At 46.6% G+C, this 14,006-nt stretch overlaps 1 protein-coding gene across 2 annotated transcripts in view; it reads right to left on the bottom strand.

Moving 5' to 3' along the window:
- exo1 (exonuclease 1) overlaps positions 1–14,006 on the bottom strand; it is a 40,835-nt gene that overhangs the window by 6,488 nt on the left and 20,341 nt on the right. For both annotated transcript variants that reach the window (XM_070888657.1, XM_070888656.1), the window contains exon 10: positions 12,833–13,082. In XM_070888657.1, coding sequence (XP_070744758.1) covers positions 12,833–13,082 — 250 coding nt within the window. The remainder of the gene's footprint in view (positions 1–12,832; positions 13,083–14,006) is intronic.

Below are 14,006 nucleotides of genomic sequence, written 5' to 3'. Positions count from 1 at the left end.
GGGGAAAGGAGATGGGGGGGGGAAAGGAGATGGGGGGGGGGGAAAGGAGATGGTGGGGGGGAAAGGAGATGGGGGGGAGAAAGGAGATGGGGGGGAAAGGAGATGGGGGGGGAAAGGAGATGGGGGGGGAAAGGAGATGGGGGGGGAAAGGAGATGGGGGGGGAAAGGAGATGGGGGGGGAAAGGAGATGGGGGGGAAAGGAGATGGGGGGGGAAAGGAGATGGGGGGGGAAAGGAGATGGGGGGGGAAAGGAGATGGGGGGGGGAAAGGAGATGGGGGGGGGAAAGGAGATGGGGGGGGGGGAAAGGAGATGGGGGGGGAAGGAGATGGGGGGGGGGAAGGAGATGGGGGGGGGGAAGGAGATGGGGGGGGGAAGGAGATGGGGGGGGGGGGGAAGGAGATGGGGGGGGGGAAGGAGATGGGGGGGGAAGAAAGAGATGGGGGGGAAGAAAGGAGATTGGGGGGGGAAGGAGGAGAAGGGGGGGAAGGAGGAGAAGGGGGGGGGAAGGAGGAGAAGGGGGGGAAGGAGGAGTAGTGGGGGCGGGAAGGAGAAGTGAGGGGGGAAGGAGAAGGGGGGGGGAAGGAGAAGGGGGAGGGAAGGAGAAGGGGGAGGGAGGCTGAACAGGTCGGGCCCGAGTGGGGGGGGGGGGGGGTGGTGGTGGGAAGGAGGGAGGGAGGGAGGTTCGGGGCGGGGGAGGGAGGTCAGGTCGGTGGGTGGGAGGTCAGGTCGGATCCAGTCCGGGGGGGGGGGAGCGCGGGTCGGGTCGGGTCCGGTCTGGAGGCGGGAAGCCGGAGTCGAGTCGGGTCGGGAGGAAGCAGGAGCTAGCTGTGGGAGGAGCCTTATTCACGCAGCCCCAGTGAGGCCATTCGGCCAGGGCTAGGGGCTGCGTGCTTTGGGCCCCTGGAGCTACTGCACTTGCGCGCCCACTGTAGCGCGCATGTGCAGAGGTCCCGGCACTGTTTTCAGCGCAGGGACCTGGCTCCGCCCCCTACAGCTCCTGCTGCGCCGAGGGCCAGAGGACCTGCAGGGAGCCGGAGAATCTGGAGGGTTTTTTTAGGCGCACTTTGTGGCGCGAAAAACGGGCGTCCAGGTCGGGACTGCGCCGTTCTAGGCGCGGCTCGAAACTTGGGCCCAATGTTTCACAAAGTTGAAGGTACATATTTTAAGCAAAGTTTTATTTCGTTAATTACATTTGATAAATGCTACATGGCAACTACAGTAACAAGCTTCTGTTTTTAACACCCGCATCATTTAGGCTTTGATTTTCAGCGAAGGAGTGATAGTATAAACCGTACCCAGCTACATTTAGTTTACTGACTGAATTGCAACATAAAACTGGTCATATTAGGGAGATATTAAAATACTCAAAGCACAGACGCTTTGAAGATGTTTAGTTCTTCATTTTATATCTTGGGGAGGAATAAAGAAAAAGTATAATTCTTGGGATTACTAACACACGATGTCGTCAGTGTAGGGTATAGAAAAACATTTCCACTTTTTGCACCCAATGGGCACAAGTTTCCCCGGGAGTTGCTCCGTTTTTTTTGGAGCAACTAGATTTTTTTGGAGTTACTTAAAAATCGCAATTCTCTACATTTATTTTGCTCCAGTATGAGTGAGTTAGTTTTTTTTTTAAAGTTACGTTTTTTTTCCAAAAGGGGGCATTACCAGCCACTTACGCCTGTTGTGGCCATTTAAGCAAGTTTAGCCAGCTAAATGTTATTCCAAACTAACTTAGACCAGTGTATGAGGCCACTTGTGTCCGCTTAGAAAAACCTTGCGGTGAATTAAGGGGCCCAAGATTCCGCCCTCTGTAAAAACGGTGCACCTCCAGAAGGTGCGCCGACTTTCTGGAATAAAAAGGACGGCGTAAACTTATCTTGTGATTCGCCGAGCTCCTCGGGACGGCCTCGGCGTGGCGCAACACAAGGGGTCGGGGCGGAGCCAAGTCCCGGCGCTGAAAACAGTGCGGGGACCTCTGCACATGCGCGCTAGAGCGTGCATGCATGTGTAGTAGCTCCAGGCCCCCGAGACTGTGTGGGAGAGGCCCGAAGCACGCCGGCCCTAGTCCTCGCCGAATGGGCTCCCCGGCATTGAAGATCGGGACTGGGGCTTCCCTCCCGTTCATCCACCCCACCGCCCCCCCCTCCCATTCATCTTCTCTCTCCCCCCGTTCATCCTCTTCTGCTCCCCGCCCCGTTCATCCTCCCCCAGCACCCCTCCCGTTCAGCCTCCCTCCCTCCTGTTCAGCTCCAACCCCCTCCCTCCCGTTCATCCTTCCCCCCCCCCTCGCATTCATCCTTCCCCCCCACCCCCTTCGCATTCATCCTCTTCCCCCCCCTCCACCCTCCTTCCCGTTCAGCTCCCCCCTCCCGTTCATCTTCCGCCCCTCCCGTTCATTCTTCCCCCCCCCCATCCAAGAATCCAGGATGGTATGTTGCCTCCCTGGTGCAAGGGTCAAGGATGTCTCTGAGCGGGTGCAGGACATTCTGAAATGGGAGGGAGAACAGCCAGTTGTCGTGGTGCACATTGGTACCAATGACATAGGTAAAAAAAAGGATGAGGTCCTACGAAACGAATTTCAGGAGCTAGGAGCTAAATTAAAAAGTAGGACCTCAAAAGTAGTAATCTCGGGATTGCTACCTGTGCCACGTGCTAGTCAGAGTAGGAATCGCAGGATAGCGCAGATGAATACATGGCTTGAGCAGTGGTGCAGCAGGGAGGGATTCAAATTCCTGGGGCATTGGAACCGGTTCTGGGGGAGGTGGGACCAGTACAAAGCAGACGGTCTGCACCTGGGCAGGACCGGAACCAATCTCCTAGGGGGAGTGTTTGCTAGTGCTGTTGGGGAGGAGTTAAACAATATGGCAGGGGGATGGGAATCAATACAGGGAGACAGAGGGAAACAAAAAGGAGACAAAAGCAAAAAACAGAAAGGAGATGAGGAAAAGTGGAGGGCAGAGAAACCCAAGACAAAAAACAAAAAGGGCCACTGTACAGCAAAATTCTAAAAGGAAAAAGGGTGTTAAAAAAACAAGCCTGAAGGCTTTGTGTCTTAATGCAAGGAGTATCCGTAATAAGGTGGATGAATTAACTGTGCAAATAGATGTTAACAAATATGATGTGATTGGGATTACGGAGACGTGGCTCCAGGATGATCAGGGCTGGGAACTCAACATCCAGGGGTATTCAACATTCAGGAAGGATGGAATAAAAGGAAAAGGAGGTGGGGTAGCATTGCTGGTTAAAGAAGAGATTAATGCAATAGTTAGAATGGACATTAGCTTGGATGATGTGGAATCTATATGGGTAGAACTACAGAACACCAAAGGGAAAAAAATGTTAGTGGGAATTGTGTACAGACCTCCAAACAGTCGTAGTAATGTTGGGGAGGGCATCAAACAGGAAATTAAGGGTGCATGCAATAAGGGTGCAGCAGTTATAATGGGTGACTTTAATATGCACATAGATTGGGCTAACCAAACTGGAAGCAATACGGTGGAGGAGGATTTCCTGGAGTGCATAAGGAATGGTTTTCTCAACCAATATGTCGAGGAACCAACTAGAGGGGAGGCCATCTTAGACTGGGTGTTGTGTAATGAGAGAGAATTAATTAGCAATACCGTTGTGCGAGGCCCCTTGGGGAAGAGTGACCATAATATGGTGGAATTCTGCATTAGGATGGAGAATGAAACAGTAAATTCAGAGACCATGGTCCAGAACTTAAAGAAGGGTAACTTTGAAGGTATGAGGCGTGAATTGGCTAGGATAGATTGGCGAATGATACTTAGGGGGTTGACTGTGGATGGGCAATGGCAGACATTTAGAGACCGCATGGATGAATTACAACAATTGTACATTTCTGTCTGGCGTAAAAATAAAAAAGGGAAGGTGGCTCAACCGTGGCTATCTAGGGAAATCAGGGATAGTATTAAAGCCAAGGAAGTGGCATACAAATTGGCCAGAAATAGCAGCGAACCTGGGGACTGGGAGAAATTTAGAACTCAGCAGAGGAGGACAAAGGGTTTGATTAGGGCAGGGAAAATGGAGTACGAGAAGAAGCTTGCAGGGAACATTAAGGCGGATTGCAAAGGTTTCTATAGGTATGTAAAGAGAAAAAGGTTAGTAAAGACAAACGTAGGTCCCCTGCAGTCAGAATCAGGGGAAGTCATAACGGGGAACAAAGAAATGGCAGACCAATTGAACAAGTACTTTGGTTCGGTATTCACTAAGGAGGATACAAACAACCTTCCGGATATAAAAGGGGTCAGAGGGTCTAGTAAGGAGGGGGAACTGAGGGAAATCTTTATTAGTCGGGAAACTGTGTTGGGGAAATTGATGGGATTGAAGGCCGATAAATCCCCAGGGCCTGATGGACTGCATCCCAGAGTACTTAAGGAGGTGGCCTTGGAAATAGTGGATGCATTGACAGTCATTTTCCAACATTCCATTGACTCTGGATCAGTTCCTATGGAGTGGAGGGTAGCCAATGTAACCCCACTTTTTAAAAAAAGGAGGGAGAGAGAAAACAGGGAATTATAGACCGGTCAGCCTGACCTCAGTAGTGGGTAAAATGATGGAATCAATTATTAAGGATGTCATAGCAGTGCATCTGGAAAATGGTGACATGATAGGTCCAAGTCAGCATGGATTTGTGAAAGGGAAATCATGCTTGACAAATCTTCTGGAATTTTTTGAGGATGTTTCCAGTAGAGTGAACAAGGGAGAACCAGTTGATGTGGTATATTTGTACTTTCAGAAGGCTTTCGACAAGGTCCCACACAAAAGATGAATGTGCAAAGTTAAAGCACATGGGATTGGGGGTAGTGTGCTGACATGGATTGAGAACTGGTTATCAGACAGGAAGCAAAGAGTAGGAGTAAATGGGTACTTTTCAGAATGGCAGGCTGTGACTAGTGGGGTACCGCAAGGTTCTGTGCTGGGGCCCCAGCTGTTTACACTGTACATTAATGATTTGGACGAGGGGATTAAATGTAGTATCTCCAAATTTGCGGATGACACTAAGTTGGGTGGCAGCGTGAGCTGCGAGGAGGATGCTGTGAGGCTGCAGAGTGACTTGGATAGGTTAGGTGAGTGGGCAAATGCATGGCAGATAAAGTATAATGTGGATAAATGTGAGGTTATCCACGTTGGTGGTAAAAGCAGAGACAGACTATTATCTGAATGGTGACAGATTAGGAAAAGGGGTGGTGCAACGAGACCTGGGTGTCATGGTACATCAGTCATTGAAGGTTGGCATGCAGGTACAGCAGGCGGTTAAGAAAGCAAATGGCATGTTGGCCTTCATAGCGAGGGGATTTGAGTACAGGGGCAGGGAGGTGTTGCTACAGTTGTACAGGGCATTGGTGAGGCCACACCTGGAGTATTGTGTACAGTTTTGGTCTCCTAACCTGAGGAAGGACATTCTTGCTATTGAGGGAGTGCAGCGAAGGTTCACCAGACTGATTCCCGGGATGGCGGGACTGACCTATCAAGAATGACTGGATCAACTGGGCTTGTATTCACTGGAGTTCAGAAGAATGAGAGGGGACCTCATAGAAACTTTTAAAATCCTGATGGGTTTTTGACAGGTTAGATGCAGGAAGAATGTTCCCAATGTTAGGGAAGTCCAGAACCAGGGGTCACAGTCTAAGGATAAGGGGTAAGCCAGTTAGGACCGAGATGAGGAGGAACTTCTTCACTCAGAGAGTGGTGAACCTGTGGAATTCTCTACCACAGAAAGTTGTTGAGGCCAATTCACTAAATATATTCAAAAAAGAGTTAGATGAAGTCCTTACTACTAGGGGGATCAAAGGGTATGGTGAGAGAGCAGGAAAGGGGTACTGAAGTTGCATGTTCAGCCATGAACTCATTGAATGGCGGTGCAGGCTAGAAGGGCCGAATGGCCTACTCTTGCACCTATTTTCTATGTTTCTATCCGTTCAGCTCCCCCCTCCCGTTCATCCTCCCCCCCCTCCAGTTCAGCCTCACCCCCCCTCCCTCCCTTTCAACCTCCCCCCCCCCCATCGTTCAGCCCTTCCACCCTCCTCTCCTCCTCTCCCTCCACCTCTCCCCCCTCCCTCCCTCCTCCTCCTCATCCCCCTCTTCTCCCCCCACCCCTCACTGTCAGAAATACAGAGACAATAACAGAGACAGAGAGAGAGAGACACTGACAGAGTCAGAGACACTGACAGAGACAGAGAGAGAGAGACACTGGGGGGGCTCCGTCCCAGCACGCTGTTGGAGGGCTCCCGGTGCTGCAGTTGGTGAGTAGAAACAAATTTTTATTTATTGATTGATTTTTACGTTTTTTTTATTCTTATTTTTTTTTTGATTGATTTATTGGTTGATGTATTTATCATTTATTATTGATGATGGCTCTTTATTTGTAAAAGTGAAGTGTTTAATGTTTGTAAACTTACCTCCACCACACCCCCCCCCCCCCCCCCCCTCCGCCCACCTCTCGTTCCCTACACATGATTTATAAGTGTAGGCAAGGTGTTTGAGTGTACAAAAATCTACACTTACTCCATTCTAAGTTAGTTTGGAGTAAGTTTTCGCTGCCTAAACTTACAAAACAGGCGTAAGTGGCTGATAACGCCCCCTCTTCAAAAAAGCTGTTCTGAAACAAAACTATTCTAACTCACTAAAATTGGAGCAAACTAAATGCCAAGAATTACAATTTCTAAGATACTCCATTCTAAATTAGTTGCTCCAAAAAAAACAGGAGCAACTTGAGCCGAAACTTGAGCCCAAGAAATCAGCGCAGGTAGCCAGAAATGGAGGCGGTGGCGGGGGGGGGGGGGGGGGGGGGGCGGCGGGAAGGGAAGTGAGAGGATTTTGCAAACCAGTAAACACCTTCACAACAACACTGAAGAAGCATAAAAACCATCATCACTAATAAGTGAAAAATAAATCAATTACTAAAAAATAAAAAGTCCTACCTCGCCGACTGCAGCACGCACCGGCAAGCCCTTCGGCCAGGGGCGGCAGGCTCGCAACAAGCAGCAGGAGAGCCCTCTGAGGCATGTCAATGCAACTATTTGAAAGGTGCAAACATTGGACTCGAGCCCCCCCCCCCCCCCCCCCCCGCAGCTCCTGCTCCTGCTCCCCTGGGCTCCTCCAGCTCCTGCTCCCTCAGGCTCCTCCAGCTCCTGCTCCCCCGGGCTCCCCGGCAAGCTTCCCTCAACACACACCGCGCACACGTTGAACTGGAGCAGCGGCCAGCCAGTGTGGCAGGCCACTCGGCCAGGGATAGCGTCGGCGAGCATCGGGACGCGCTGGGAGGGTGAGGAGCTACTGCGCATGCACGCAGACTCCACTGCGCATGCGCACAGCTGCCGGCACTATTTTCGGCGCACGGCTGTAGCTCCGCCCATCACTGTGATTGCCACGCCACACCAGACCCTAGGACGGTCCAGGGAGCGGGAAGAATCAGCAGCTACATTTTCGGCACCGTTTTTGGAGTAGAAAGTCGGTGCACCACAGGTAGGTGCGCTAGAAAAAGGGGCTGGGGAAATTTGGGCCCATTGTCAGGTTTATTGTAGGTTATTCACAGCGTACCTTAATCCTTCAGAAGAATGAGAGGGGACCTCATAGAAACATTTAAAATTCTGACGGGGTTAGACAGGTTAGATGCAGGAAGAATGTTCCCAATGTTGGGGAAGTCCAGAACCAGAGGTCACAGTCTAAGGATAAGGGGTAAGCCATTTAGGACCGAGATGCAGAGGAACTTCTTCACCCAGAGAGTGGTGAACCTGTGGAATTCTCTACCACAGAAAGTTGTTGAGGCCAATTCACTAAATATATTCAAAAAGGAGTTAGATGAGGTCCTTACTACTAGGGGGATCAAGGGGTATGGCGAAAAAGCAGGAATGGGGTACTGAAGTTGAATGTTCAGCCATGAACTCATTGAATGGCGGTGCAGGCTAGAAGGGCCGAATGGCCTACTCCTGCACCTATTTTCTATGTTTCTATGTTTCTAACCCCAAGATGCAGAATGAAGTTAACGTCGGCTAGAAATAAATGTTTCACAAGTTTAAAGATGCCCCACTGCACCAACCATTTGGCTGGTCTCCCTGTGTGAATATCAGCTAGCATTGAATTATGCACAGTTCCATGCTATAGATTTATACTCAGAGGGTACTGGGTTCAGAGTGCTTAAATTTATTTCACTGGATTTCCTCAGTCAGCAGAGAGGAAACTTCAGTTCCATTAATATGAGCTGGCTACAAACCCAGGTCCCAGTAGGAGAGATTGATCCACCTACTTCAAGTGTCTATAATTCCTCCACTTAATGCCACTGCTCTCTACTCTAGAACTTTATATCCTAGCTTAAGACTTCCTAGTCTCAGTTCAAATTACTGATTAGAGAAAGTAGGAGCACAGAATATGGATCATCAATGTTACAGATGATATCAGGGGTAAGAAAATATAGCTGGCAGACTCGGAAAACTCAGGCCATATTCAAGAGCAGAGAAGGTTAAGGGGGTGGAGAAGTAGATGTAACAGTAGCGTTCAAAGTTTTGAGAGATTATTTCAGTAACAAAGGGGTAAAAATTAGGATTAATATCCAAAACATAAGGGAGATTAAAAGACAGTTTTTCCATGCAAAGGATTACTAGAATACACAATGCATTACACCAAGTAGCTACTGAAGCAGAGTCAATCATGGTGTTTAGATCGATCTGATGTGAGTCAGCATTGGCGATACAATGGAAGAAATGGCCAAAATGTTTGACAAACAACAAATTACTGATGTGCAATAATCTACAGGTACTGATTGAAAACTATGGGCTAGAAATTTGGCGAATTTACGCGCGGGTTTTTGGTGCTAATTCACCCTTTTCGGCAAAAACCCAGTTGGCGGGAAATTCGGAGACATTTTGCGGAGATGGTTTTCAAATACCACTGCAGAGTGGAGCGCCGCCGTGCAAGACTCGAAATATCGCTTTCGCCAAAATTTGGCTCTGAGTGTACCCGTATTTTGCGCGAAAAAGACCACCGGGGAAAAAGCTGCGTTGCAGCCCTTGGAACAGCGGTAAGTATGAAGACCTGCAAAAAAGGCAAGTTAAAGTTTTTATTTTTAATTCTTTTACAGTGATTCGCTAGATATGTCTTGTAAATGCTTTGTGAATTTTTTTTCCAATTTATTCGCGGTTTGCGCCGCGAATCCTCGTGCAACGCCGATTTTTACCGCTGCGCAAATTAAACTTTGCGATAACAGTAAGTTTGGCAAAAAAATACAGTTTTCGCTGAGAACCGAGTTTCTAGCTCAATGTCTTTTATCTTCAATGCATGTGGCAAAGTAGATTGTTCCATAGATTTACAATAATTACGCAAAACTTCAGCATAATTCCATGAAACTACAAACGCTTCAAAATCCACCTTGATGAAATTTGGGATAATTTTCAACCACCACCTGGGCTGTAACCAGGTGGAGTGGATCACCCACCTTTTGTAGAACCTTCCCAATATCCATCCCATTGAAATCTCCAGGAAGTGCAACACCATTAGGTAAGAACAGGAAGACGAGACTTTTCTAAGCTACCTATCATGTGAGAAATTTGGTACAGCAACACTGTCAGAGTGAACTGAGTGAATGTACACCACTAGTCCTAATGCTTACAGTGGAGGGAATATCACTGCAGTTGAGTGTCATTATGAGATTATAAAGAAGGTTAAAAGGAGATGGCAACATAGAGCTAAGTACTTAGAATGTTAAAGGGATACAATCCAGGATCAGAAGGGAATGGGAGGGAACTAAAGGTACTTGTACATAAATGTTCTTGCATAAGAACATAAGAAATAGGAGCAGGAGTAGGCCATTTGGACCCTCGAGCCTGCTCCACCATTCAATAAGATCATGATTGATCTGATCTTGGCCTCAACTCCACTTCCCTGCCCGCTCCCCATAACCCTCGACTCCCTTATCGTTCAAAAATATGTCTTTCTCCACCTTAAATGTATGCAATGACCCAGCTTCCACAGCTCTCTGGGGTAGAGAATTCCACACATTCGCAACCCTCAGAGAAGACACTCCCCTCCTGATCTCTTTTAAATGGGCGGCCCTTTATTCTGAAACTATGCCCCCTAGTTCTAGATTCCCCCATGAGGGAAAACATTCTCTCTGCATCTACCCTGTCAAGCCCCTTCAGAATCTTATATGTTTCAATAAGATCACCTCTCATTCTTCTAAACTCCAATGAGTATAGGCCCATAAGACAACCCCTTCATCTCAGGAATCAACCTCATGAACCTTCTCTGAACTGTCTCCAAAACAAGTATATCCCTCCTTAAATAAGGAGGCCAAAACTGTACGTAGTACAGTTCTTCTTTTCGGAATTTGAAAAGATGCAAATTGGCGGTGTTGCAACCCCAGCTCCCCATTCACATGCGTGGAGTTTAATGACCCATCTGAATAACGGCATCTTTGGCAATGCACACTCCTTCGATACTGCACTGGCATCTCAGATTAAATGATGTGCTCAAGTCCCGGAGTGAGGGTTGAGCCTACAGTTTTCTGGCTTGGCTTGAATAAGCCAAGCCCACACTGCATGGTCAGTTTTGAGCAGGGATGGGCTTTTTTCCCTGGTACTGTATGTTTCAGAGCATCCAGTGACAACCGGGAGATTTTATCCAACAAAGGAATCTCAATATAACCCTTATGGAAATAATAGATTGGGATTTTGTCTATTTGTCCTGAAACACTGCTCAATTATTTTACTCTCACCTGGTTTTAGAGCTGCTCTCTGGACAATGTGTTAGCTATGTAAAGAACATAAGAAATAGGAGCAGGAGTGGGCCATTTGGCCCCTCGAGCTTGCTCCGCCATTCAATATCATGGCTGATCTGATCCGGGCCTCAACTCCACTTCCGCGCCCGCTCCCCATAACCCTTTGCTCCCTTATCGCTCAAAAATCTGTCTATCTCTGCCTTATATATATTCTAGACACAGCCTCCACAGCTCTCTGGAGCAGAGAATTCCACAGATTTACAACCCTCATAGAAGAAATTCCTTCTGATCTTAGTTCTAAATGGGCGACCCCTTATTCTGAAACTACGCCCCCTAGTTCTAAATTTCCCCACGACGGGAAATATCCTCTCTGCATCTACCTGGTCGAGCCCCCTCAGAATCTTATATGTTTCAGTAAGATCACCTCTCATTCTTCTAAACTCCAATAAGTATAGGCCCAACCTGCTCAACTTTTCTACATATGACAACCCCTTCATCTCAGGAATCAACCCAGAGAACCTTCTCTGAACTACCTCCAATGCAAGTATATCCTTCCTTAAATAAGGGAGACCAAAACTCAACGCAGTACTCCAGGTGTGGTCTTACCAAAGCCCTGTACAGTTGGAGTAGGACTTCCCTACTTTTATACTCCATCCCCCATTCCATTTGCCTTCTTGATAACTTTTTGCGTTTCATGCACAAGAATCTCCACATTCCTCTGTACCACAGCATTTTGTAATCTCTCCCCATTTAAATAATAATTTGCTTTTTTATTTTTCCTACCAAAGTGGATAACCTCGCATTTTCCCAATTAGTCAATCTGCCAAATTTTTGCTCACTCACAGCCTATCTATATCCCTTTGATGATTCTTTGCGTCATCTTCACAACTTGCTTTCCCACCTATCTTTGTACTATCTCAGCAAATTTGGCTACATTATACTCGGTTCCTTCATCCAAGTCATTAATTTCAATTGTAAATAGTTGAGGCCCCAGCACTGATCCCTGTGGCACCCCACTAGTTACAGTTTGCCAGCCTGAAAATGACCCATTTATCCCGACTCTGTTTTCTGTTAGTTACCCCCAATCCCGTGAACTCTTATCTTGTGCAGTAACCTTTTGTGTGGCACCTTATCGAATGCTTTCTGGAAATCCAAATATACGACATCAACTGGTTCTCTTTTATCCACTCTACTCGTTACATCCTCAAAGAACTCCAGCAAATTTGTCAAACATGATTTCTCTTTCATAAAACCATGCTGACTCTACTTGACTGCATTTTGATTTTCCAAATGTCCTGCTACTACTTCCTTAATGACAGATGTTAGGCTAACTGGTCTATAGTTTTCTACTTTGTCTCCCTCCTTTTCTTAAATAGAGGTATTACATTTGCGGTTTTCCAGTCCACTGGGACCTCTCCAGAATGCAGGGAATTTTGGTAGATTACAACCAAGGCATCCACTATCTCTGCAGCCACTTATTTTAATACCCTAGGATGCATGCCATCAGGTCCAGGGGACGTCCACCTTTAGTCCCATTAGTTTGCCTAGTACTTTATCTCTAGTGATAGTGATTATTTTAAGTCCCCCCACCCCGCTACAATAGCTCTTTAATTATCAGTTATTGGGATATTTTTAGTGTTCTCTATCGTGAAGACCGATACAAAATATTTGTTCAAAGTCTCTGCCATTTCCCTGTTTCCCATTATTAATTCTCCAGTCCCATCCTCTACGGGACCAATGTTTACTTTAGTTACTCATTTCCTTTTTATATACCCGTAGAAGCTCTTACTGTCTGTTTTTATATTTCTTGCTAGTTTACTCTCATATGTTATCTTCTCTATCTAACATTTCTTTAGTCATCTTTTGCTGATTTCTAAAAATGTCTCAATCCTCTGGCCTTCCACTGTCTTTCGCAACATTGTATGCCTTTGTTTTCAATTTGATACCGTCCTTTACTTCCTTAGTTAGCCAGGGATGGTTTATCCTTCTCTTAGCATCTTTATTTCTCACTGAAATAAGTAAAGGCCAATGATATGCTCTGGGTTAATATCACCCAACCAGCTTTCAACTTAAAATAAAAACAAATCACACTTTACCGGCTTCTGGTTCCAGGAACAACGACAGCGCCTGAATCTTCATTTCTCCTATGCAGAATGGTAGCAAATCGATTCCGGATCTTGCATGGAGGCCTTGGACTTTCATCACTGGCTGAGTGGTCTGTTGATGAGGATTCCTCTCTTTCTGGAGGAGATTGGAGAGGTAGGCACTTTTCAGCAGCTTCTTTAAGTTTTTTACTATTTGGAAATGAGTACTGACTTAACAAGTCTCCATCTGAAAGGCCTTCATCTGATGGTTAAAACAAAATCATCTTTAAGACAGTATTAATTTGTTTACTTACACTGCACTAGAATTACCCAGATTTTGCATTTAAATTAAACAATTAGCACTCCAGCCTGTTAGATGGATATAAGTAACCGACGTTTTCATTTACCATCAATGGAACATTACTGCTACCATAGCTATGTCAATACAAGAGTGCCCCATCTAGTTTGTGGAAATCTTCCTAGTCAGAGAACATCCAGACCTTTCTTGTACAAAAGCCCATTTCAATACAGTGATACAAGAAACTAAGTACTAATCTCCAAAATGTCAATTTCTGAGGAAAACAATGAATCATTCAGTACTTTATAATTAATCAACTATATATTCTATCTTTTAAAATAAAACTCTAAATAGAATGCTCAAGCAAGAAATTCAGCAAATTATTTATTTATTTTAAAGGAGAGGTGTGAGAGAACCTCCAACACCTTCAGTGGGTTGGTATAAAACTGCAGCATCTGTTGTACACTTTAATGAAGGCGAGGCCTGGAATCAAGACCATTTTTAATCACCTGATTGAACAGCATTTGTATTGGAGGACGCTACACCATAAAGCCAACAAGGCAGGCTTGACACAAAGACTCATTTAGGACATGGACAGGTTTAGCTTGGTGGGGGATGTGGGCAGTAAGGGATACAAGGAAGTGGTTGAAGGTGGCCTGGTCTGTGATCAAGACAATGGGAGTAGAGAGCACGTGAAATGGCAAGGTGAGTTGAGATGGACATTGAAATACCAAGGATGAGGAGTCATTCAGTGTAGAGGCTAAGGGAAGGTAGAGGGGAGTATATCTCAATGAGGAACTCAGGGTGGGGCAGTGGAGAACAAGGATTTTAAAAGTTGGGAGAGGGGTGGAATAATTTAAGATGCTCGAAGGAGGAGAAGGTACCAGA

Source organism: Pristiophorus japonicus, chromosome 9 (assembly GCF_044704955.1).
Source record: "Pristiophorus japonicus isolate sPriJap1 chromosome 9, sPriJap1.hap1, whole genome shotgun sequence".
Lineage (NCBI taxonomy): Eukaryota > Metazoa > Chordata > Chondrichthyes > Pristiophoridae > Pristiophorus > Pristiophorus japonicus.
This window is presented reverse-complemented; position numbering and strand designations above follow the sequence as displayed.